Source organism: Micropterus salmoides, unplaced genomic scaffold (genome assembly GCF_014851395.1).
Source record: "Micropterus salmoides isolate LMB-PRFRI ecotype aquatic unplaced genomic scaffold, ASM1485139v1 Ms_hic_scaffold_6, whole genome shotgun sequence".
NCBI classification, from domain to species: Eukaryota; Metazoa; Chordata; class Actinopteri; order Centrarchiformes; family Centrarchidae; genus Micropterus; species Micropterus salmoides.
In genome coordinates, this window is record NW_024044348.1 from 9,176,461 (window position 1) to 9,201,896 (window position 25,436).

Genomic DNA, 25,436 nt, shown 5'->3' on the forward strand with positions numbered 1-25,436 from the left:
TGTTGTCCTAATGTAGGCTACTGTATTTATGAATGTCTATGAAGATTCTCAGTCATCCAGGTCATAGTTATCCAACGAAGGTTAAAATCAAGGGCAACTGGACTTGGTTGAAGATACTGGAAGACGTTTCGTCCCTCATCCAAAGGACTTCTTAAGTTCTGACTGACTGGCAGGGAAACTCAGCTATTTAACCTCAGTGGGGTCGTTATCCCGGGTCATCGATACCGCTGGTTCGTTAGTGTTCCTTGCTGCTGTGACGACAGTCGTTACAGTCGTTAAGACTACCTGTGGCCAAGACTGAACGACCATCGTTGGTATCTTCACCTGAGGCCAATAGGTTACGTTTGTTGAGTTTCCTGGGAAGTGATGAAAGGACAGCATTGTAAGTGGGGGATAAGTGGTGGCGTAGACCCCCTCCCCTGTTCAATGACGGCTTCTCGACCCTGGTGTAGATGCTTCCTTGACACCTCTTTCAAACCATCCATCTTCTCTGTCTAAAATGTGCACCTGGTGGTCCTCAAACGAGTGTCCTCTGTCCTTCAGATGTAAGTAGACTGCAGAGTCTTGACCTGAGGAGTTGGCCCTTCTGTGTTGAGCCATGCGTTTGTGTAGTGGTTTTTTAGTCTCCCCAATATACAGGTCTGTGCATTCCTCACTGCATTGGACCGCATACACTAGATTGCTTTTCTTGTGTTTGGGTGTGCGGTCTTTGGGGTGTACCAGCATCTGTCTTAGTGTGTTCTTGGGTTTAAAAAACACAGGGATGTTATGTTTGTTAAAAATCCTCCTGAGTTTCTCTGATACTCCAGACACGTATGGAATCACAATGTTGTTGCGTTTGACCTTCTTTTCCTCCTCCCCTGTAGTTTTGTTCTTCTTGGATCTTGTGGCTGTTTTCACAAAGGTCCATTTAGGGTATCCACAGGCTGTAAGTGCCCCCTTCAGGTGGTTCTGTTCCTTCTCTCTGGCTTGGGCGCTGGTTGGTATGTTTTCCGCTCTGTGGTGCAGTGTTCTCATGACCCCTAGCTTGTGCTCCAGTGGGTGGTGTGAATCGAAGAGTAGGTATTGGTCTGTGTGTGTGGGTTTTCTGTAAACACCAATCTGCAGGCTCCTGTCCTCTTCAATGTGTACAGCGCAGTCCAGGAAGGCCAAACTGTTGTTGTGAACATCTTCTCGTGTGAACTTGATGTTACTGTCCACAGAGTTGATGTGTTCTGTGAAGGCAAGTCCAGTTGCCCTTGATTTTAACCTTCGTTGGATGTGTTTATGAATGTTTTTGTATTAATTGGTTGGTTGTATATCCAATGCTTTAAAATGTTCACATCTTGAATGTAATCTCTGATTTGGGACCCAGACTTGTGCAGGTTCTTCTGTTCATGAGGAGTAGACTTGATGAAGACAAAAAATTTAAGGGAAAAGATTTTTGAGCATTCATAAAACGAACAGGCACATTCTTCCAGAAACATTTCTAAAGGTAAAACAGGACAAAAACAACCAATGTTTTGGTGGATTTAACTGAAGTGCACCGCAGCGTTTTTACGCTCCACTCCCAGTGAGTTACAGGTATCGACGTTACTTTGGTAATAAATGGAGAGTAATTACTTTTTGGGAAAGGACGACGGTTGCCACCCGGCAGTAATGATCAAGGGCAGAAGAGGCTCGGGTGTGAGACTGCAGCACGGTGCGCAGTGACCGGCTCCATCCACTGGGGGAGGACCGAGCTCCGCCTGCATGCGCTGCAGTACATGAGCGACTTTCTCACCGAGGCTCTCCATCATCACACACAATGGGAAGGATACCGGAGTATAGGTAGGGCTACAGAGGCAGACAGACAGATGTGTGATGCTCAGACTCAACCATGGGGCCGTTTTCCTTCGCCTGTGTGAAGATAAACTTTTACCCACCCTCGCATCTTTTCGCCGTGATCGTGTAGAGCTCTTATTGATGCCAACTCGCTGCTTGCACACCTGCTTCTTTTTTTTCTTTTTTCTTCAATGGTTATTGCTGCCAGTATACCAGGAGCGATGCAGCAGAAAAGGGGGCTGAAGTGGCGATAGATCCTGTTGAATTGAGACCAGACGTCGAGACGCATCCAAAAAGTGTCCTCCTCAGAGTGCGTCAGAGCACGGATGTATATAGTGGATGATATGGTCGCTGGTTGGATACGACGAGGGATTTGTGATATTAGTACCCCCCAAAATCAAGACGGAAATTTGGGCAAAAGCGAAGAACTGCATCCTCACGTAGCCTACCTCCTCTTCCTCCTCCTCCTCCTCCTCCTCCTATTTCTCCTCCAGCAGATTTGTTTGTAGGGGGGCTGAGGCGATTTCGTTTGGCCTCTTTTCACATGTAAGTATGAATGTAAGAATGAAGGGATGCTATTTTAATGGACAAGATGTGTGCGTAATTGTCGGTTCTAAATGCATTCCATGCGTTCATTTCTGAAAGCCAACATTCATTCTCATTCAATAATAACAGCCTAATAATAATAACAATAATAATAATAACGATATGCCAATGAAGTTTTACCGCCCTTATAATACAAAATATGTGGACTATGCAGTCGCCAAAACAACGGACATAATACATCTTTATCATCTTTTCGCCTAAACCAACTGATGTTTTCTCTTGTCTTTTTTCCCTCACAGCTCCAGAGAGCGTCAGAGGAATAAAGTCATTCAGATTCACCGGAGCTCTATAATATAACAGCAAATATCCAATTTTACATCTCATGACATAAAATGGCAACCAGGAGTGACCACGGAGGATCAAAAGACGCATTTAGGCGCAAGCCGCGGTCGTGGAGAAATTAACCACCTGATGGGCACCGGAGAAACCGAGGAAAGACTGTTTTGGTGTAGCTTGTTTACTTGGTGGTTTATAATGCTGAACAAATAAAGGGCGCCGCAAGTTTGACACAGAGCGTCTGCGTAACAGGCTATGCCACCGGTCCTTACATATTTTGGTATCGGTAATGATGTCATAAAATATTGGAGGCCTGTGTCTCCTACCATGTAAGTAGCCACATGGACTGCACTCAACATGGACCTAATTGAGGTTTGCTTGTTATTGTGACATTCTCCTATTCACAACTGATTGATTGAGGAATTCTCTCTCTGCGCGCTCCGAGCTGCAACTTTTAACCTCTGGCCTGCATCCACGTCGCCCTGAGGCGGTTACTGTAGCACTCACGGACCGAACCGCTCATTGAATTAAAATGGAGTTTGCCATGGTGGGTGCGGACGGCGGGTGCAATAGTCACCTGCCTTACGGATATGCCCAAGCTCGCGCACGGGAGAGGGAGCGAGAAAGGGAGCGCCAGGTTGCCCATTCGAGAGCGGCGGCTGCAGCGGCCGCAACCGAAGGTGTGTCCGGTGGTGAGGGAGGAGGCGGCAGCGGCGGTGGCGGTGGCGGTGGCAACGGCGGAGTGGGGGGGTCCACCTCCACCTCCTCCTCGAGCGCTCATCTCCTTAACAACCGCCAGCATCAGTCTCGCGCCGCCTCCTCCGCAAACGCCAACTTGAGCGGCGGCGGTACCGCCTCGCGCCCCTCCTCCTCCTCCTCCTCCTCCTCCTCACAGCCGCCACAGCACCAGCAGGAGCCCGAGCAGCAGAGAGTTCTCAGAGAACGGAAAAAGCAGCACGGCGTCGGACGGTGGAGACGCAGCCGGACGACTCTCGGCGGGGACTTGCGCCACTCGGAGCTGGCGCTGCTCGGATCCGAGGAGGACATGATGATAGAGGAGGAAGAGGCAGAGGGAGCCGAGGAAGAGGAGGAGGAGGAGGTGGACCGGGGAAGTAAGAGGTCGAGTTTTCTGTGTAACATGGATGATGACGAGGAGACCGTCTCACTCACTGACAGGCGCCCTCAGTCCGGATACGAAAATGTTTACAGTGAGTGCGGCTGCTGCGAGAGAGTTGTCATTAACGTGTCGGGGCTGAAGTTTGAAACTCAGCTCAAGACTCTCACTCAGTTCCCGGACACTCTCCTGGGAGACCCTGACAAGCGAATCAGGTACTTCGACCCGCTAAGGAACGAATACTTCTTCGACCGGAACCGACCGAGTTTTGACGCCATTCTTTACTTTTACCAGTCAGGGGGGCGGTTGAAAAGACCAGTCAACGTCCCGTTTGACATATTCTCTGAGGAGGTGAAGTTTTATGAACTCGGGGAAGAGGCGATACTCAAGTTTCGGGAAGATGAGGGTTTTGTCAAAGAGGAGGAAAAACCTCTGCCAGAGGACGAGTTCAAGCGCCAAATTTGGCTGCTTTTTGAGTATCCGGAGAGCTCGAGCCCTGCCAGGGGGATAGCAGTCGTGTCCGTCTTGGTTATAGTAATTTCTATTGTCATTTTCTGCTTGGAGACGCTGCCGGAGTTCAGGGATGAAAAAGAGTATCTACAGCCACGACACAACTCCTCTCAACCTGACCACGGATTTACTCCTTTCAACGACCCGTTTTTCATCGTGGAAACGGTTTGCATTATCTGGTTCTCCTTTGAGATTATAGTCCGTTTCTTTGCGAGCCCGAGCAAACCGGCTTTCTTTAAAAACATTATGAACTCAATAGACATTGTATCCATTTTGCCTTATTTCATAACCCTCGGCACGGACCTGGCGCAGCACCAAGGGAACGGGCAGCAAGCGATGAGCTTTGCCATCCTGAGAATTATCCGCCTTGTGAGGGTTTTTCGTATCTTCAAACTATCCAGGCACTCCAAGGGGCTGCAGATCCTGGGCCATACCCTGCGCGCTAGCATGAGGGAGCTGGCCCTCCTCATTTTCTTCCTGGTCATAGGTGTCATCCTGTTCTCCAGTGCGGTGTACTTCGCCGAGGCGGACGAACCCACCTCTCAGTTCACGAGCATCCCCGACGCTTTCTGGTGGGCCGTGGTGACCATGACAACAGTGGGCTACGGTGACATGAAGCCCATCACTGTTGGAGGAAAGATAGTGGGCTCCCTCTGCGCGATCGCGGGCGTGTTAACCATCGCACTCCCGGTGCCGGTCATAGTGTCCAACTTCAACTACTTTTACCACAGGGAGACCGATAACGAAGACCAGACGCCAGTGGTGGAGAGCATGCCCCCAAGCTGCCCGTATTTCCCGGACTTTCTAAGGAAATTCAAAGGCTCACCCTCTGGCTCCTCACTGGGTGACAAAGCGGAGTATATGGAGATGGAGGAGGGGGTGACAGAGTCGCTTTGCGGGCTGGACAAGAGCCCCAGTAAAGGAAATGGCACAGACATAGGCAGGAAAAACAGTACTAACTCAAAATCCATTCAGACTGACGTGTGATTACAAGTAGAGTTTCGTCTTTTTCCTTTTTTTCTAAAGAAGAATACGCCCTACAAAGATACTGTATGCCCAAGAGCAGGTGGTCCCCCAAACACAAGTTTTACGCACGGCTCAGATGCCGCGCGCGCGCGCACACACACACAGGTCACCAATTGGAAGTTTAAAATATTTCATTCTCTCCATCTCAGAACAGTAGTCTCTCAAGGCCGATTGACATTTAGGAACAATTATGACCAATATTTGCCTAACGGGAAATTTAATAAATTCATCTAACCTGCGTGGGCTTCCAAATCTGATACAAAATCGAAATTCTAGACAAGACAGGCTATGCATTCGCACTTTATGAGTTTCATCTATCAATAACAGAAAGGGTAGAGATGATCGTTTTGCTGTTATGCAATAAAGTTAATATTTATTTGCACTAATGTAGAATTTGCGCTGGGTCTGGAATATTTTTATTTTAGAGACAGAAACTGTAGGCCATGCAAATGGCAATAATTTAGTAATCCTCTCATCACTTAGATGAAGAATGTTTGAGCAACTTCCTCAAAGAGAGCAAACTATGGATATTAATGACCTCTTTCATGCGTTGCCAATACAAATTGGACTCCTATAAAGGAAAAGCCCAAGACAGATAAATACCTTTGTTGCTGTTCCAAAACTTAATATTAAAAAAAGCTCATTGATAAGACATAGCATTTTGTCATCAAATAATCCAGGGCTAGAATTATTTCTATGACATTTACACAAATATGCTTTTCCACAATAGGCCAAAAAAAGGCCTTGTGTTGTTGACCCACTATGAGAGCTAAGCACAGGAATCAGCAGAGTTAAAAATGGCTGGAGAAATGACTTGCCCCGCCAGGTTTTGTATGGACAGGCTTGGGGCCTCGATGACAACCGTTTCCTTATTTTTATTTAAACCACCTCACAATGACAATATCCCTTTACATGGACGCAGATGGAAAGCTATAGCAAAAATGACTCTGTTGTGGAAACTCCTGGCAGTGGAGTTTGCGAGCAACTTCCTCTCTTGTCCGCTGGACTTAGTGCACAACTTTTTTTTCTCCGGAGGACTATGATTATCTCCGAGCTCAGAGGATCATCGGGATGTGGATGTCTTCCAAGGTATGTAGCCTGCAGTTCGTGTGTGACAGTGATTTTTATCCAGCGATGATGAAAACAACTCATGGGAGTGAGACAATAATGTTCCTGAAATTATGGATAAATATCCGAATGATGATAAATACAACACTCACTACATACAATATTTAGATATACACATTCATTTGTATATCACTCTAACATTTAGTTTCAACCCTTCTTTGTCCCCTAGACCTAAAAATGACGCGTGCGTAATAGTGCGTAAAATAATGTAGAATGACGCTGGCACACATCCCAGACATTATGTGGTCAGTTGATGTTTCTCCTGTACAACGTTTATGCTGCACTCAGGTTTAACATGCAACAATATTACAAACACCTTCTCATTCATAGCTGTAATTGTCTCATTTATGGTGACATCATGTCACCCTGCTGAGAAATTATGCCAAAGTTTTTGGAAGATTTACCAAAAGGGATTCTGTGGCTCAGTATTAGGGTCTGAAAAGTTTACAAGTGCAATATTTAAGCTAAAGCATGAGATAAGTTGTTATTTTAATATAACTCTGAAGGTAATCTCAAAGAGCAACAGAGGTTACTCCCTGCTTTACTTGTATAGTGCTGACTGCATTTATATAAAAAGGTTTTAGTTTCCTTGTTTTCCTCTTATTGATGGTATTCTAACCCTCCACAGCAGGTGTAGCATGAGGACATTGTGACACATGAAGCCGATATTGTTTCACTACATTTATCAGTGTAAACAATGACTTTTATGCATTAAACATTTCTTTATAATCCACAAGAACTCTCTAAACGGTTCAGGTCATGAGATTCCTGAGCCCTTAAACTGTTTCATATTCATATGTCAAAATTGAAAAAAAAATAACAATTGTTGCTCTGAGAAAAGTTAAAAAGCCAAAATTCTGAGTAATGATAAAATGCATCACAAACTACAATACTGTACTTACAAATATGCCAGCGTCACAATCAACAGAAATTTGCATTTATACAGTACATCCACACAAACTCCATCAGTGCTTCTCAGCATTCCGCAGCACATAATCACTGCATCAGGGTATAATAATTTATTGTACTGTGTGTTTATATCCTCAGAGGAACTATTCATACAAGATATTTTCAACACCTGCACCCACAACCAAACACACAGCCTCATCCTGGAACAGAGCCAATTCCTCTTGATACATTACACTTTGCACTTATATAATGTGGCTTATGGCAATCCAAAATATTTTTCAAGCAAAATGTGTGGGTCAGGCATATTCTTAGGCCCGTAGCTGCTGAGCTGACTGTGAAAATAGCCTGTATCATCCCGAGCCACAGAATAGAGCTGAATGGTTTTGACTGCTCATAGCGTCCTATTGTCACGTGCACGGTGAGTTTTGCAGATTTAGACCATATGGGCCACGTGACAAAGTGAGAGTTATTTATGGTTATTTCTCAAAAAGTATTCCATGACTGTCAAAGGACATAAAGGAGAGGTGGAAAGAAATCGAGTGTGTGGTACATAATGTCATACTAGGTTATGTAATAGTAGGAAGAACAGAGCAGAATGAGTCTATTTGAAAGTTAATCGCCAGTTTTGCTAATCAGTTAATAGTTTGAGTCGCTTATCTGTTAAAGACACCAAACATTTTCTGGTAAGAGCTTCTCCAGTCTGCTTGTCTCTATTTTATACCATTGTAACATGGAGACTTCTTCTTTTGGTCAGTTGGTCCGCCGATATCCCTTTAGGTGATGGGAGATAGTGATGTGCTTTTGTCAATATTTATGGCTTATATTGATGAAATGATTAACTGATAAATAATTTGATTTGAAGTGACAGATTTACTGATAATGAAAGTAATAATACATCACAGCTCTTAGAGGTATTCACACAGCTGCAGTATTATCCTCTTGTGAATGGACTTCTCGTTGATAAATATTGTTTACAATGCTCCATTCTAGCACACAGTAGAAACAATAGTGAACCACGGTGTGAGAGCTTTGGCCAAAATAGCAGAGTAGACTAGTTAACAGACACATAAAAAACACACAGGACATGAAAGACATAAAAGTCGTCTTTATATTTCAGTTAATATCACAAACTAACAGAGATACAGCAAATGTGAGGGAGGACAGTGTTCCAGGGTAGAAATAATGGCTGGCTTCTGGGATGGGTAAATTGCACTGTGGGAATATGTGTAGCTGCTCAATGCGGGCTCTAACCTGCACAGAACTTACTGTTAGCGTTCTGGTGGTGCTGTCCTACAATCATTCAGCTTTAGGTTTACTGTCTTGGTTTCGGCCAAAGCGTCTATGAAGTGCCTTTCATAAGTATGTAATTTACACATGTTAGAGAATGCTTGATAATGTTTTCTGACAAATGAAAGGTTCAACCAGTACAAAGGCACAAATATAAAAATAAATGATTTTGCTAACTAATTTGGCTATTTCAACCATAGTGTGAAGCCTCTCTGCAGTGTTTTGGAATCCACTGGATACTCTTTCACCACATTATGTTCAGTTTACAGAAGTGCATGTACCTGTATGCCATGCAGCCTTCCACACAGCTATAATGGTCTTAAAGGTGTGGTATGCAAATCTAATCCAATACACATCTTTTCGTCTAATTCAACAAATATCTCCTCACGTTCCTCTAGCTGTCTGTTCTGTGTGCGTGCTGAAATAAACTCTGGTGCTTGTACACAGCAGGTTGCCAAGACATGCTGTTGTTGAGATGTTAGCTATAGTAGCAGGAGAGTTGTGAATATCACTGTCTGGAGATGGTGTGCTGGTTCGGGAAAACCGTCTTGTGCTCTCACGCGTGAGCTTTGCAGTAGCAACTGCAGCGACAGTTTATTAACCCACAACTTAGCTAAAGTTAGTTACTTGCTGTGTCTTTGCTCTATATCATAGTATTTGTCATATTATGGGATTTATCCAGAATCGCCATTAAGCTGGCTTAAAGGCTCGACTACTAATATGTCTCAGAGTTAATCAGATCTTTTCAAACTGTGTCAATGAACAGACCTGTATTCAGGTTTTCCATTGTGGGATGCACATTGGCATCTACACCTGCACATTTTTTATTGACTTATTGCTCCTCACTCCCCACACTCTACGTTTTATGTAACAGTCGACTCATCTAGAGTGAAACAACCTGCTCTGCATAATAGACACTAAATTGTGCTGCCAACCATAGGTCAAAGTCACAGTTGACCCTTCTGACAAATTGCTCATTTACCTGCTCAGAAATGACTCATACCTGCAGCCAAGACATCCATCCATCTTCGACATCCGCTAATACCTGTTCAGGGTCACAGGAGGCTGGAGCTCATCCCAGCATAGCCTGGGTGAAAGGCAGGGAACACAGGTTGCCATTTATTCAGAGAGTTAAAATAAAGACAGACACACACATTTACACTCATTTTCAAAGTTTCCAGTTTACCTGACCTGTCTTTGGACTGTGAGGGGAAACTGCACCCATTGCATGGCTGTCGTTAGACACTGTTGCATTAGTTTTGGCTAGGTGTACTTAATAAACTTGCAACTAACCGAGATAACTCATTTTAAATCACTGTTGATGCTCTTGCCTAAGGCAATTATTTAGATGGCATCTTACTTTTTAGCATATTCAATTCTGGAAGCAACTTGTTGTCTACTATCAGAGATGATTTAGGAAAAAAAGAATCCTGAATAGAATTATATGGGAAAAGCCTGTAACACCAAATATGGTGGTTGGGTGCACATATCCTGCCCCTCCTGCAAGAAAGCCAATTGTCTGCTTTTCAACAGCCGAGACAGGAAACATATTAAGCCAGTCGTGTAGGTCCACTGACGTAAGTGCACAGTTTGCACCAATTTTAAATGTTGTGGCAGCAGCAAGGAGCACTTTTGATGAGATCAGATGCACTATGTGTGCCAAAATATTGCGTGAAAATGCGCCAGAATTGATATGCTGTACTTGCAATATGAGTTAGAACATACCTGGGTGCCTTCTATAAACGTGTATGGGATGCTGACTGTATCCATAACGTCAATTAGCATACCATTTGTTCAAGTGTTCTGGTGGGATGAGCTCATGGCATCATGTTACTGGCACTGTGGATAGAGAATTTAAACCTTAATTTGGGGAAAAGTCATCAAACTTTTGCAGTGTTTTTTTTTTCAGATTTTGCTGGTGATTCTATACATGCTGTTTTTATGTCCGGGTGATCATTGAAAGTGCAATTATGGCTCTGTCTCCATCTTGTTAGTCAAAATAACTGCCCGGAGGCATTACAAAGATGGCTGCAGAGTGGCAGGACTTGCCTGTTGAAGGGCTATGATAGCATTCTAACTACATGCAACTTTTCATAATGCATTCAGGCAATGCTTTTGGAACTGCAGTGCAGCAGCAGTGTCCAACACTGATCATGAATATTGTATAAGAAGTGATGAAAAGTATTCTATTTCCAGAGGTGAGATTTGATTTAGTGGCAGTTTGTTATTGAAATAGTGCAACATGGGCAGACCTCTATATAAATGTCGAGCTCAACATATGGAATGAATTTCCTTCCTCACCTTTTTATTTAATTTTATTTAACCTATATTATTTATGTTTGCTAGCATTGCTATTTTGGCACATCACCATCAATTGTAGTATTACTAATGCTAGCTGACTTTGCCCGAACTGGGAGCACGGAGTACCGTAGGAGTGTTGGTGTTCACCATGCTAGGACAGGAGTTTTGAACCACTGAGAGGAGGATGTTTAACTTAATAAAGCTAATAAGGCTTTCTTTAAGCTTTAAACTATTAGCACCGCTAGCTGTACGGATAACTAGCTTACAGCAGTCAGCAGTAGTTAAAGCAACAAGGAAAGCTATTTGTCTATCAGGAAACACAGAGAGTTGACGCAGCTAAGCCGGAGGACATCAGAGGGAAAGCCATAATTTACTCCATAAAATATAATCCAATTTTACCAAAATCATTTAAAGTTGTGTTTTGAGACCCAGCCCCAAAAACACATCTTTCTAGAATCTTACACACACACTTTATCTTTTCCAACTTAATTCTTTTCTCATTTGTGGTTTAAGAAACAGTAAATTCATCAAGGTCAACACATTTGTTCTTTGCAAAGAGAAATTATGTACATGTTTATTTGTTTATAGAGGGGGAAGTGAGATCCGATCAAGTGGTCCCTAGAAAAGCAAGTGGAGACGCATTCATATCAGGTGTGAATTGACGTAGTTGGAGCTGTTCACTTGTGATTGGATCACCCAAGACGCATGTTAATGGCAGCTGTAAACAGCCTCTAAGTGGCCTAACAAACCCACTGTTGCTGCTATGAATGAGAATTGATACTGAGTCTGTTTTTACAGGCAACTGAGCAACAGCTGTGGCAATGTTAGCTGTTATGTGTTTGCCACTTAAGGAAGAATGGCAACTTCTGTGTACAGTAATGTCATGCACATTCCCTCAATATTTAATTAATTTTCATGTTGAGAGAGGGAGATGTCAATAAAACAACAAATCTGTTAATGCCCACACACAGTCTTGAGGACAAGTCTATTTCGCCTAAATAAGTGAAATCACTAAAGGTGTGCAGGAGATTTAAACATTGTTACCTACAAAAATAAAAGGTTAAATGTTAAGAATTTGAACTTCTTGTTCTCACAGTTTTCCACCGATCTAGCCAGTCATTTCTTCATAAATATAATGATTTTGTGGAAAGATCATTAATCAAGCACAATTACATAGACTGGAACAACATAATAATGTTTGTTTGAGGAACAGAATCTTACATGTTTCGTTTTGAGTAATTATTGTAAATAATAATTTCATGAGCTAACATGCCTCACTGATAAAATCTTTTCCTTGGAAGTAACCAAAGCAACATGAAAAGGAAACAACAAATAAACAGAGTGGAATTTCATGAGGCTGGAATGTCTCTCCATTCGTCTGTCTTGCAAATACATTAATCAGGCTGATAAAGAGCTGTCAGCTAGCTGCTTTGCCAACACACACAATAGGCAATCCCAGCTGTTGTCATCATGTGAGTATTTACGATAGTTGTTGTGGCTTCAAAAAAATGAGCCGGCTCGAGTTACCTTCTCGTAAAATCATTAACAAATGGTTCAAAGTGGTCGGGAATGAATCATCAATTTCAGCTCTAGAATGCCGTTGATGCTGCTTATTGATGAGCTGCTGTCCAAACTGGATTGGTCAGAGAAAGCTGAGAGAAAGGGTGAGACAAAGGCAGTAAGTAGTGAGGTAAAGATAACAGGCCTTTAACCAGCTGAGAAAGCATGACCAACATCTTTATGGAACTGGTTCTGTAAGGTCAGTTGATTAGTCACTAAACCCCTCATCCGAACAAAAATTACTACTTTTATTTTCCATAGCTTAGCAACCATAACTATGCATTGCTGGCAACTAACTTTTTTTGTTTCTTTTGAGTTATTACCATTACCATTGCCTGGGGTGGTAATGGTTATAGTAATAATATTAATATGAATAAAAATAACAATAGATAGCAATAAGAAGAAGAAGACTAATGATAATTGTAACAGCGGGTCTCGAGCAGAAACATGGGGCAGTAGGTGGCTTGCAACCACAGATCCAGACTCCACAGTTCAGGAGGCAGAAACCCTGCTGAAAGCGACACAAAGAGAGAGGAGAGGGAAAGCACACAACTACAGAAAAGTACCTTTAGAGGGAAGAAGTCAAGTTAGTGATATGTATTAATGGTATAAGAATGCATACAGAGTGAGAGGGGGAGGAGGAGAAAGGAGCTCAGTGCATCATGGGAGGTCTCCCTGCAGTTTGGGCCTATAGCAGCATAACTAAGGGATGGTTTAGGGCTCACCTGAGCCAGCCCTGTGATAGTGCCTGACTGTTAAGGCTTTGTAGGAGAAGGATTTTAAATTATATTAAGGATTTTACATGGGCCAGTGCAGAGCAGCAACATGCTAAAGAGCACATTTACAAGATTCTCATTTCAGCCTGAGACTGCGTTTTTACCCAACTCATGGAGCTAATTAGCTCAGAGACAGTTGTCATTTCAACAGGCAAAATCAAAAGTCACCTGCTAGAAATAAGAAGCCTACTTTTGTTTACCTCTGTCTAAGATCAAGGACGTATTGTTTCAAAAACTACTAAGAAGTTTGATGATAAATCTGCCACCATTCTCATTGTAAACTGTGTGTCTGTTGGACAACCTGTCCTTTCATTGACCAATTTGCTGCTCCACGGTAACATCTTACTTGCTCCTGTGATCATGTACTTGACAAAGTCTGTTTGTCACCTCCCATTTTCCACCTAAACAAAATGTTCACAGCCCAGTCTGACGGGAGTAGTTAATAAAACACTATTGGGATTACAGCCTCAGTGTAAATTTAAACCAGCCTGCAGTTTCCATGTAGCAGTTGCACAATGTCCCTCTATTATAGGATAGCAACCTGATTCTTTACACCCTCCACTGTCTCCCTTCTTTCTAATTGGCTGCATTAATCTGACAGGCTTTATTATGTTACTTGATTCTAGACGTGTAGATTGTGCTGCTAATAACACATATTCCTTTGTGTTGGGTTTCTCCACCGACAGAAAAGTCAGCTGCTTTTGTATGCTTATACTATTGCTTTACAGTTAAAAAACAACGCTTGTTGCATGTTATGTGTTTAAAAGAGAAATGCAGATTTGATTTTATAGGTTCCTAAATGATGGCAAATATAAAATAAAATATAGATTACAAAATCAATATTTACATTATGATTTGGTATATTGCTCTGTCAGTTTACCTGCAGCCTAAACAGAGGTATGTTTGGTCAAAATGTTGATTAAGTTTGCTGTCACACACAGACAATCTGGGGCAACAGAGGATTACAGATTTGTTATGGCATTGGGAAAGGTAAGCATTTCAAAGATTTGTCATATCAAGTTTAGGCTTTTTCCCTCATTTTCCAGAGTGCTACCTAAAACCCCACAGCGCTGCAGCTTTTTATGAACAAGCTTGAGATTTGATGATTAAATGGAGCAGCTGCTCAACCATAAAAAAGTTTTCTCTCCCGCTCCCTGTGAAGATGAGCTGGTGAGCAGAGGACCGGCGCCCTGCTGGTCCTGTAAACTTCTGAGGGGCCGCAGATGCTGATCGCACTGTTGGAATCAAGAAACACACAAACACACATCAGTATGTGTCTGGAAAATCATTGGAGAATGAACTTGATACCCATGCATACACTCAGAAGTCCTCTATCGTAAAATATAATGGAAACAGATCTCTAAAGATTTATATAGGATGTTTTGCAAATGTAATCAGGTGTATGGGTTGAGTTAACATATTCTTCAAGTAACTCTGGTTTCCTGGACTAGCATAAGCTGTTTGAAAATTTATGGATGTATAATCAGTCTGTATCAGCTCTCCCAATTTAGTGTGAAATTTTATCATTTCACCCCATCTTGAACAAAAAAAGGGTTTGAAAAAAAGATCAGATAAAATGGCAAAGCAATGAAATTAACACTGCAACTTCCCTGTCAGTGATATTGATCTCTGCAGGTGATACAGAGAGAAGCAGATAATGTTTGTGTATAGTATTGTGTCAAGAAAGTTGTTGAAATGGTCTTAAGATGTTGCTGTTTTTTGCTCAAATTTATGAAACATGACCTGTACACCTTTGGCCTTGATCTTGACCATATACAACACAGCCATAAGCAACTAGTTTTAAGAAAATAGAACAGATACGAGAAAACAAACAAACCCTGAAACAATTGAGTTTTAGGCACTTCGAATGTCTCACAAACTGAAATATCTATGTTCAAGTCTGCACAAATGCTTCTGTTATTGCTATACAAGGCCATACCATGCTGCTCATCAGGTTTTTTTTAAATCAACGTATTATCACTCTTATTTGGAAATGGACTAAGCAAGCAAGTTGCAGCACTGAAATACGCTACTGTACATGAAAGGCAAATAGTTTAGTTTAGTTGTACATAAATTGTACATACAAAAACTTGCACTTTGTTTGGAAATGTGGTCATTTCATGTTCCTGCTTCTGTAACGTTACACGATTCCCATTAGAGTCAAATCAGCCTACACAACCCTCAAGCCTATTAGCCCTAACCCTATCCTAACCCAATTTGGATATGATACGACCCTTGTGCAGTTACTAATCATTTTGTCAGTCCCCCTGTCCCATTTTAAAATGGAAGCGAAACTATAGTTGCAGTCCACAGTTATTATGCACAAACTGAACTTGTAGGTGGATGTGGAGCTTCTTTAAATCAAAACATCAGCTCTTTGTGCATATGTCGGTGAATAATATAACCCAAATAACAGGAGCAGGCTTTAAAGAGGTTCTAACTAATGATGAGTCAAATTACATTATTAATGTAGACTGCTATATTGGGCTACAGCACACATCTCATACAGCCTTAACTTTAGAAACATAACATCCTACAACAAATTTCATTTTATACTTTCTTATGAACATCAGACTGGAATGAGTTAAAGTAGCAGTGTGGAGGTATGTTTTTTAAAATCTTTTTGGAGACTAAATCAACTGAACCTTCCACTTTTAGAGTAGAACATTTCATTTAATCATAAGGAATATTATTAACAGGAATTAAAGGTCCATTAGTGAATGTTGTTTAAACTGATTCAAATGACAATGTGCAACTTGTATTTAGAGTTGTTGCATAGAAATATTACCAGCTCTGCATTTCTATGGTGCTTTCTAGCCTCTTTCAGCTAATTGTTTTGGTTGCACAAGCTGCAAATTGACTATATGGTTCATTAATCCCATTTACAGCAAATAAGCTCTGAGAAACCATACTACACTATACACTACCTGTCCTACAACAAACAGCAGACAGACAAAGTTAATGACTAGCTGGTGAAGAAGGTCAAAGTCAAAGACCCAAACATTTCTTTTGTTGAGTTGGAGGATCGTAAACATCTGTCTTAAAGTTATCAGGTAGATTAATACATGACTCCTGTGTGGTGATAATGTTGCTCCTTGTCTACTGGATGTGTAAAATATGCAACTGCTTGCTAACAGACTTGCTAGTTATACCAACCATATAAAGTAATAATATGTCATGGGTTATGTATCTATCAACTTGTTTTGAATTCTTCAGCCTTTGATGGCCAAAAATCCTTTCCTTTAAGTTAGTTCTTCTAAAAATGTACAGAGTGGTTAGGATATTGACATGCAGTGGGACAAACTATTTTTCTCAAGATACAAATAGCTTACTTTACTCACACCAGCTTGACTTTTAACTTAGCAGCTAACTTTTAAAGAGGTGGTATTAGGCTCATTTTCAGGTTCAAAATTTTATTTAGGGGTTGTACCAGAACAGGTTTACATGGTTTGATTTTCAAAAAACACCATATTTTTTGTCATACTGCACATTGCTGCAGCTCCTTTTTTCACCCTGAGTTGAAGGCTTTGTTTTTAAGTTATGGAGTGATACATCTTGCCTCTAAATGATCTTTGTTGGGAGTTGTACATGCGTAGTTCCTAGTTAAGGACTACTAGCCAATCAGAAGCAGAGAAGGGCAGGTCAGCGAAAGGCCAGTAGCCAATCAAAAGCAGAGAAAGGCGGGTCAGCGAAAAGAGGTAAATAGCTTCGATTCAGCTGTAGGCTGCCGACCAGGTTGGCAATTTGGACTGGAGCAGGAGTTTCTGAGTGATGAGTTATTAATCTGTAACAAAAGTATCTTTCATCCATAAAGTTTTAACTGAGCTCTGTCTCTACATCACATTAACGACTTTATGTTCATTGAATGCTTGGAGGGTAGCTAGTGTGTGGAAGGGAGAGGAGAGGTGTTCTGCAGCTCAGTGTTTTTCCACCGGTGTTTTTGAGGCCGTGTCAGACTAGTCGCTCAGCGAGCATGTATTTTCATTGTGACGTCACAAGAAAGGGAAGTAAAGGCTGGACTACAAACCAGCTGTTTTCAGGCAGTAGGAATTCTCTTTGGGCTGGACTTTGAGCTTTTTCACTTAGCAAACCTATTACATGCACAAAAAATATATATAACTCAATAAAGGAGAGGGAAAAAGCTTAAACCATAATATCACCTCTTTAATAGTTACCATGAAAATGCCAGTATTGCCAAAGCATAGCGCTCTTACATATAGTGTACATTAACTAGAATTTTTTGTTTTCTGTTTACTTCGACTTACTATATTTTTCTACAAAACCTGTGTGTCTGCTTTTCAGTGCACTGAACAGTACACTGATTCTTCATCACCTACAATATCATGCTGCACAGTCTTGAATGCCAGTAACAATACCTCTTCTGCCTCCATCCATTTCTACAAAACCTGTGTGGTTTTTTGCCTATCTTTCAGATACTAACAGCTTGACAAAACATTTCATTGATTACATCTTACACAGTTTGATAGCACTGTCAGTATGTAGTGTACCATTACCTAACTGACATTAAAAGATGTATGGTACTGTATATTGCTCACTTGTGGTACTATATACTAACTGAGACAACTTGGGCTTAAATTCAGATCAAATCAGAGCATTATTCAGTGTTTTCAGTTTTATTATTCAGTACAACAGAATACATGCCTTTTATCTGAAAAAAAAATGTTTCCACCAGTTCTGAACATTCTGAGAACTGTTAATGTTAAATGGTAATATCCAGTTATGTAAGTGCCACGTGTGCAGTCAACATCAATTATGGTCAGAGAACCTCAAGTTTCACCCCGTGGTCAGTCTAGGCCGGAGTGAACATGGAAAACAGAATTCCTAGATGAGCTTAGATCAGGGGGCGTCTCCTCCTGTATCGAACACTGTTATGTAAACTTGAGCCCGGCTGTCCAACATTAAAGCTTTCTCGGCTTTTGTCCTGCCGAGCTACGATTGTACATGTTGGAAAATGGCTGCCACGACCAGACCTCTAAAGACCTCATCTCCCACTCGTTCTCTCTGCTCTCCTGCTTTGGAGTGACTAGATGCTTTTATGTGGAGTGACTAATGCTAGCTCTAAAGGGCCTGGGGTGTATCTCAGTGTGTGTGCGCTTGTGTACGGGTATGTGCATTTATCTGTGTGCACGCGAACGCTGTACGCAACCAATCAGCACGCCGGGGCTTGACTCGCTTACATGAAGATGAGTCAGTTCCATGGTCTGCAAAGACCGAGATCCCCCACACACACTTCATCTCGATCCATGCAAATGGTTTGATTTGTAATTGTGCATAAAAGTTACTGTGTACCACAACGCCGGAGTGCCAATTCATACGCATGTAAGGACACTCGGATGAGAGTTACAGAGAGAGCAGGAGGTTGGAGGTGAAATTGATGAGTGTAGATTGTCACAAACAATAACATTCACTCTGTGGCTGTTATACTATTAGACATTATGTTGTTTGTGTGCCCAGTAATGATTAAAAAGGGGATAAAGAACAAAGGGAATTTGAAAACTGTGAGGCTGTCAGACTACAAATGACTGCTTGTAGATAGATATCAGATGATGTGACAGTATCTTCATGTGCGTTACACTCATTCATCACATTTATACATCCATAATAAGTCTTGCCTCTGAAACTTCCCTATCACTCACATAATAAACACTGTTGCAGAAAAACAATCCTCAATAAATCAAAACATCCCTCAATGTCAATCCCTGGTTTTCTCACTTGTTTTAACTGTTAGTTTTGAATCTTTGTAATGTTTATGTGGGGAAATGTTCATTGCTTATGCTGTTTCTCACTGATTTCATAATGTTGCTGTAGATATTTTGGACCTCATATTTGCTTAACACCTTAATAATGTAATTGTTCGCTGGTTAGCTGAGGTTAAAGAAGCTTTATAAAAGAAACATCACAGGGGGTGTTGCACTTTGTCTCTGTCGCCTCTATCTACAGGGCACTGTCACTGTAAACAGAAATAGAGAGCTGAGGGGAAGGAAGAGCATTTTACAGAAATTAATTCAAAGCAGCAGCTGGCCAACGGGTGAATCATTGCAACTGAAATATCTACCAACCAATTCTCAGACACTTTATCTCCAGCAAGAATTTGTTCTCCATATCTGTTTTTTTTAACTCTGTCTCCAAGAATTTATGTTTGTATACTGCTAATGTGTTTTCTCAACAACGTGATTGGAAATGTAATTGCTGCCAGGATTATGTTCAATAACTTTTTTTTTTAGCAAAGGAAGTGCTACATTTTTGTACCGCATAGAAATCGTAGCGAGGATGTTGGGTTGCATACTGGGAGTACAAAGCGCTGTGCTTTGACTTTGAGTCCTGAGCCCAGTATATGGTTATATCTGTTAAACAAAAGTGCTTTAGTTAAGTTTTTTTTTTCACCTTTTGTCTCCTTGCCTTTTTTTGGTGACATTTTCTGCATTAATCCAAGACCAAAATCTTTCCCTAACCTTAACCAAGTGCTGTGAGTGCCTAAGCATAACTGCTCATACAAAACTTAAAGGAAAAGTTGGATATTTTGGGAAATGGACTTATTTACTATCTTGCCGAGAGTCAGATGAGAAGGCACACCCTAACGTCTGCACAGTAAACATAAAGCTACCACCAGCCGCCAGTTAACTGATCCTGGCCAAGAAATAGTAGAGGTGTGATGCGAATTTGCGACAATTGGCATTAAGGGGTTAATTAAAATATGATTGTGAGTTAGAGGTGCAGATATTTTGGGGTTTTGAACTGTTATTTGGATAAAACAAGACATCCCCATGTGGTCTAGGATACTGTAATGGAACATTTTCACTGTTTTCTGCCGTTTTATTGACTAAACGACTGTTAATCAAGACAACAGATTAGCAGATATATGAAAAAAATCATTAGTTGCTCTACTACTGCTACTGCTAATTACTTGTACATATGTAACAGGGATGTGTTTTTAAAATTGGAAGGAAGCATGTTTGTATTGGCACTAAAACCAATATGCTGTTTAATATAGCCTACACTAATGCTGATTTTGCAAACTGAGGGTGCTTTTGACATTTTAAAAAATTGTAATAAATGAAATGTTATTTTCTATATTTGGAACATATATCAGTTTTACATTTAGATACAGTAAGGTAAAGCCCACAAGTGCCAGAGAGTGGACATACTACTCAGGACATACTGTTTAAAATGAAACTTTACATTGTACCAATATCAAGATGAAGCATCTGGACACTACTGGTGTGGGGGTGGTGGCTGAATTGAGACACTGGTCTTTAAAATGTCACAGGTAAATTTTGCCTTAAAAACATATTCTATCTTCTGCAAATATCTGCTGAATGTAAACTCGAGACCTGTGTGATTAACAAAACTGCTTGACTGTTTCCCTCAGTGGCACATCGCAGCCTCCCTCCCCTCCCTGTTTCCCTCTTTGATCACACACTCTTACACAGAACACATATCCTCCCACTGGCTTCCACAGTTTCTGTTTTCCTTTTGATTTCATTTGCTGCAGTAGGTCGGTTTTAATTTATTTATGCTCCTTCACCTCTCATTCAGATAATTTGTTATCGTGCCTTTCTGCTCCTTTTCTCTCTCTGTTGATCCTACCCAATTTGGCTCCAATTAGTATGATTTTGATGGCTTCTTTTGAGCTGAGAATTTTGGTTATTATTTTTTTGGTGTGCTGATATATGTAAATTAATAACTTCAGACTTAGGTTTAGTGGGCACTACATTACCCACTGTGGATCAGGCTTTTGTTACATGTCATTTTTAAATGTATGAGTTTTGGTCCAGTGTCATGCTCTGCCATGAAATTTCTGCAAGTTTTTGTTGAATAGTTGTGGTCTTTGCACTTTGACACATTAAACATTATGATGAAGTTATGAAAGTAGGATACATATAATGCAACTGTGGAGTTGAGAAAACAGGTCTTTTCAGTGACTTAAATCAGAAGTAAACTGTGGTTATTCTTTCATGGATCTGACATCAGTTAATGATAAGGCAGGATGCCAACACAAAACTGTTATGACTGCTTTTGTAAAGTTATGTTTTTATTTGGTAGTTGATTTTGTAAATGCTATGACATGTTAAAAACAAGAAGAAACAAGAAAATAATTCTCCCAGTGCATAACTTTTTACCAGTTTTGGCTGTGCTCATACCTCAAGGGTGAAAAACATCTTTATGTTCAAGGGACTTTGCAGATTCATTTTCCTTGGGCCATGTCCACACAGCTATTTTGGAAGGCTTTCACTGACGTCTGTTGGATTATGCACAGAAACCACAACGTCCTCTTTTAGAATTTTTGTTTTACTTCTCAGGCCACTAACAGTAAATCCTTTCTCCCTCCAGCCAACTCCTTGGTTTTATACAGTCACGGTTTTCTGCCTCTTCATTAGACATTAGACTCTGCAGTTGGCAGATTTAAATTGCTACCACAGCACTGATGGAAAATTCCATTTAATTTTTACTGTTAACAAATGGTTGATTTGTTGATTTTTTCCTGCAGCCACAGCATCTCTTTGTGTGGGCCAGAGATCTTCTGCACAAGCTATCTAGTTTGCAGAACACAGAAAATGTCTCAAAATTAACCATCAGACTAAGACTGACTGAAATGAGTGAGTGACTGTGTAAGAAAGCATGAATGAGTTAAATTCAGTTCAATCAATCATTATCGTTCAATCGAGTTATAATTCGTCAACCAGCCCGTGAATGAATGAAATCAAATAAATAAATGAATAAATTAAATGAAACTAAAATGGTGAGTCAGTGTATGAAAGGAAGAAGGTAATATTATTATATATCAGCCAATAATCCACCAGTAAATAAGTGATTGATTGGTTGAATGAATAAAAGAGCTGGAGTGTGTGTATGAAAAAGAAATAAAGAATAAATTATGAGTGTGAGTGAATGAATGCCGTGGTGTTCAACGATCAGCTAGTGAATTAATGATTTAAAGAATGAATCAGGTAAGAATGAAGGAATAGATGAATGAATCGGTGGTTTGATGAGTTTATGAATGAACGAAGATTCAATAAATGAATGGATGAGAATCAGAGATTTGTGAATGAAAGAAAGACTGAGTGAATGACTACATAAGAAAGACCATGTCAAATAATCAATGAAAGAAAATTTGAGAGACTTGATGTATTTATATTTTAAGTGCTTTGTGTAAGTTTGAGAAGCAGTTTATTTGAAACTATTCAAAATAAATACATTCATAAGAGCTTCAGAAAAGTGTGAATGCACAAAAACAAAAAGTTGCCATTTCTTGTCAAGTTTGTTATCTTTAACAGGCCAGTTAAGGACTTGACTGTCTTCCAAATACATGTGAATGCTTAAATCACAAACATACTTGTACTAACACATGATATTGTAATGCATAAAGCCTTCATATAATCTGCATCAAATTCTTCTTTCCAAACAGATCTTTCTAGACATGAGTGGTTTTTCTGCCTTCTGGTGCAGTGTATCAGCATGTGGGGAAAGACATATTATTAGTTATCTCAGTGTTTGCCTCTGTGGGTTTCCTGTGAGCTAATTGGAGCCCTCCCATGCGTCCCCGCTGAAAAACTGCATGTTTGTGGTTAAAAATAGGTACAGCATTTCCTGCTGTGCCAGGGACAGGATTTGTTTCAAAAAGACCCCACCTTGGTTCTGCTTGTTAAGGCTAGCGGTAGCTGCTTCATCTAATATAGTGCAATTGTGTACAAATGTGAAAAAAAAATACATTGTGCACAGTAATATTTAAAAAAGCAGGTATTGTAAAACAGCGGCAACAAAACAAAAATCTCTTGGCTGAATTGTCTTTTTCATTTCAGTGCTGTGACACTGGGACTTAACTCAGTGTTTGGAAACTGAGAAATGATATAAAAAATGAACCAGACTTTTTACACCATGTTTTCTTACAGGATATCACTAAGTAAAGCACCTGCCACATAGTTTCAATTCAGTTCAATTCAGTTTTATTTCTATAGCGCCAACAGTTATCTCAATGTGCTTTTCATTTAGAGCAGGTCTAGTCTTTGACATGTCATGCCTGACATTTTACAAGATGTAATGTCTGTTATCATTTTATGGACATACTTGGATCAATTGACATATTTAAAGAGAAGCCTTTCAAAAAGCTACTTGCTAACCATGTAAATTTAGACATAAAGCTTATGTCAGATGTTTCTCATGACATGATTCTCCCCAGAAGTACTTATCAAACTGCCCTCGCAACTCTTTTCTTTTTCTTTTCCTTTTCAAACCAGCGACAGTGGCAACCATGTGGCCATGCGCTGTAACCATTTCACTATCAAGGCGCTCTGCAACTCTCTTCTTTAATTTCAAGATATATAAAGTTTTTAAAAATCCATTTAGGTATTTCTGAGCTATCTGAGAATGACCTTTCTACTGCGCTGGTGGAGAGAGCAAAGATCTGGCAGCAAAAGTCTGGCACGCTGGAGGTTATGTTTTTCGCACAGTTCACATCAAAAATCAAGTGTAAACCCAGAACACTTTCTAAATGGCACATTTTTCAAGTTTTACAGTGTCAGTCTCAAACAAACCCTTATACAATTCTGTCACGTTATCTGTGACACTTGATTGTTCTCATACTGTCCACTGCTTCAGCACCACTTTTCAGCCTCTTTCGGACCACTGTTTAAGCTCCTGTCTCTCTAAGGCCCCCCTCCCTGAAAACCCACTTGCTTCTGATTGGCCAATTTCCTTATGCACAATAGAGGGGCGGGGCTTAGCAGCAACACGCTACATCAGAACCTGCGATGCGAGACTAGCCCTCACTAATTACTGTACAAAAACACAATTTTACTCTCTGGTTTTACTAAAACTAGATCAGAGTTGATGGAGAAAATATTGTCCAGTTGTCCCTCTGATGTCCTCCAGCTGCTCTGTCTCCACTTTTGCTGATTTACGGAGTTTATATGTTACTGGTTACTTTAGCAGCTAACTACTGCTGACAGCAGCTGCTACTGAGTTAGCTGTGCCGCTAGCTGTCCTTTTCTGCCCGGACTGCAGCTTGGTGCTCCGGGGTTTTGTTTGTGTTTACACCTCTAACATTACTACAGAAGCTTTGGACTGCTGATTCAAAGCCAGCAGATAACAGGAGCTACTGTTAGCTAACTCTGGAATGTGGGCAGGTCTATGTAACTGTAGAGGCATAAACATCCCAGATGATGTAAAATCTAGTGCTTGTTGGCATTCGCCTGTTTTCGGGGGTATTTTGGGTATGCAAGATTTACAGGAGGAAAGAATTGAGATTGAGGCTCACGGTATGGATGAACTGCTGCTCCTCAACAGAACTAACTTTGACTTCTGCAGATCTGCCGCCCTATGTTTTACCGAATAAAGAGATCAAAGCAGCTAAGAGGAGCAACGCTGAAAAGCTTGAAGACAGCTTCACGGCGTCAGTGTAGAAATGCCTGCGGACACTCACCAACTACAGGAGACCATCCCCCAACAGTGCTGGTACTCAACAACTGGCTGACGAGCTGAATGGTTTTTCCTGTAGATTTGACAAGCCCACAGTCACACCTCTCCCCTGCTCCAACACCATCTTCAAACAATCACTTTCCCCCACTGCCACGATGTCACCCCCATCTCTGACCCCTCACCTGCACTCATGATCAGTGAAGAGCATGTGCGCCAGTTCTTCCAGGGGCAGAAGATCAGGAAGGCTCCTGACCCAGACGGTGTGTCTCCATCCTGCCTGAAAAGCTGGTCCCCATCTTCACACAGATCTTCAACAGATCACTGGAGATCGCTGTGTGAAGTTCCCTCCTGCTTCAAATGCTCCACAATCATCTCGGTCCCCAAAAAACACTCCATCTCTGGACTAAATAACTACAGGCCTGTTGCCCTGACATCTGTACTGATGAAGTCCTGGTGTTGGCCCACCTGAAGGACATTACAGGCCTCTTGCTGGACCCCCTGCAGTTTGCCTACAGGGCTAACAGGTCAGTGGATGATGCAGTCATGCATTACATCCTGCAACACCTCGACTCTCAAGGGACATATGCAAGGATCCTGTTTGTGGACTTCAGCTTGGCGTTCAACACCATTATGCCGGACATCCTACGCACCAAACTTACCCAGCTCACTGTGCCAGCCTCCACCTGTCAGTGGATCACAAAATT

At 41.2% G+C, this 25,436-nt stretch overlaps 1 protein-coding gene across 2 annotated transcripts in view; it reads left to right on the top strand.

Moving 5' to 3' along the window:
* The first annotated feature begins 1,804 nt into the window (after nt 1-1,804).
* kcna4 (potassium voltage-gated channel, shaker-related subfamily, member 4) overlaps nt 1,805-25,436 on the top strand; it is a 54,250-nt gene continuing 30,618 nt past the window's right edge. Inside the window, exons 1-2 of one of the 2 annotated variants that reach the window (XM_038701928.1) lie at nt 1,805-2,349; nt 2,649-6,424. In XM_038701928.1, the coding sequence (XP_038557856.1) occupies nt 3,218-5,296 (2,079 nt within the window). In that variant the 5' untranslated portion in view covers nt 1,805-2,349; nt 2,649-3,217 and the 3' untranslated portion in view covers nt 5,297-6,424. Of the gene's footprint in view, nt 2,350-2,409; nt 6,425-25,436 lie in introns of those variants that run through there. The other variant, XM_038701930.1, reaches the window with a different exon arrangement.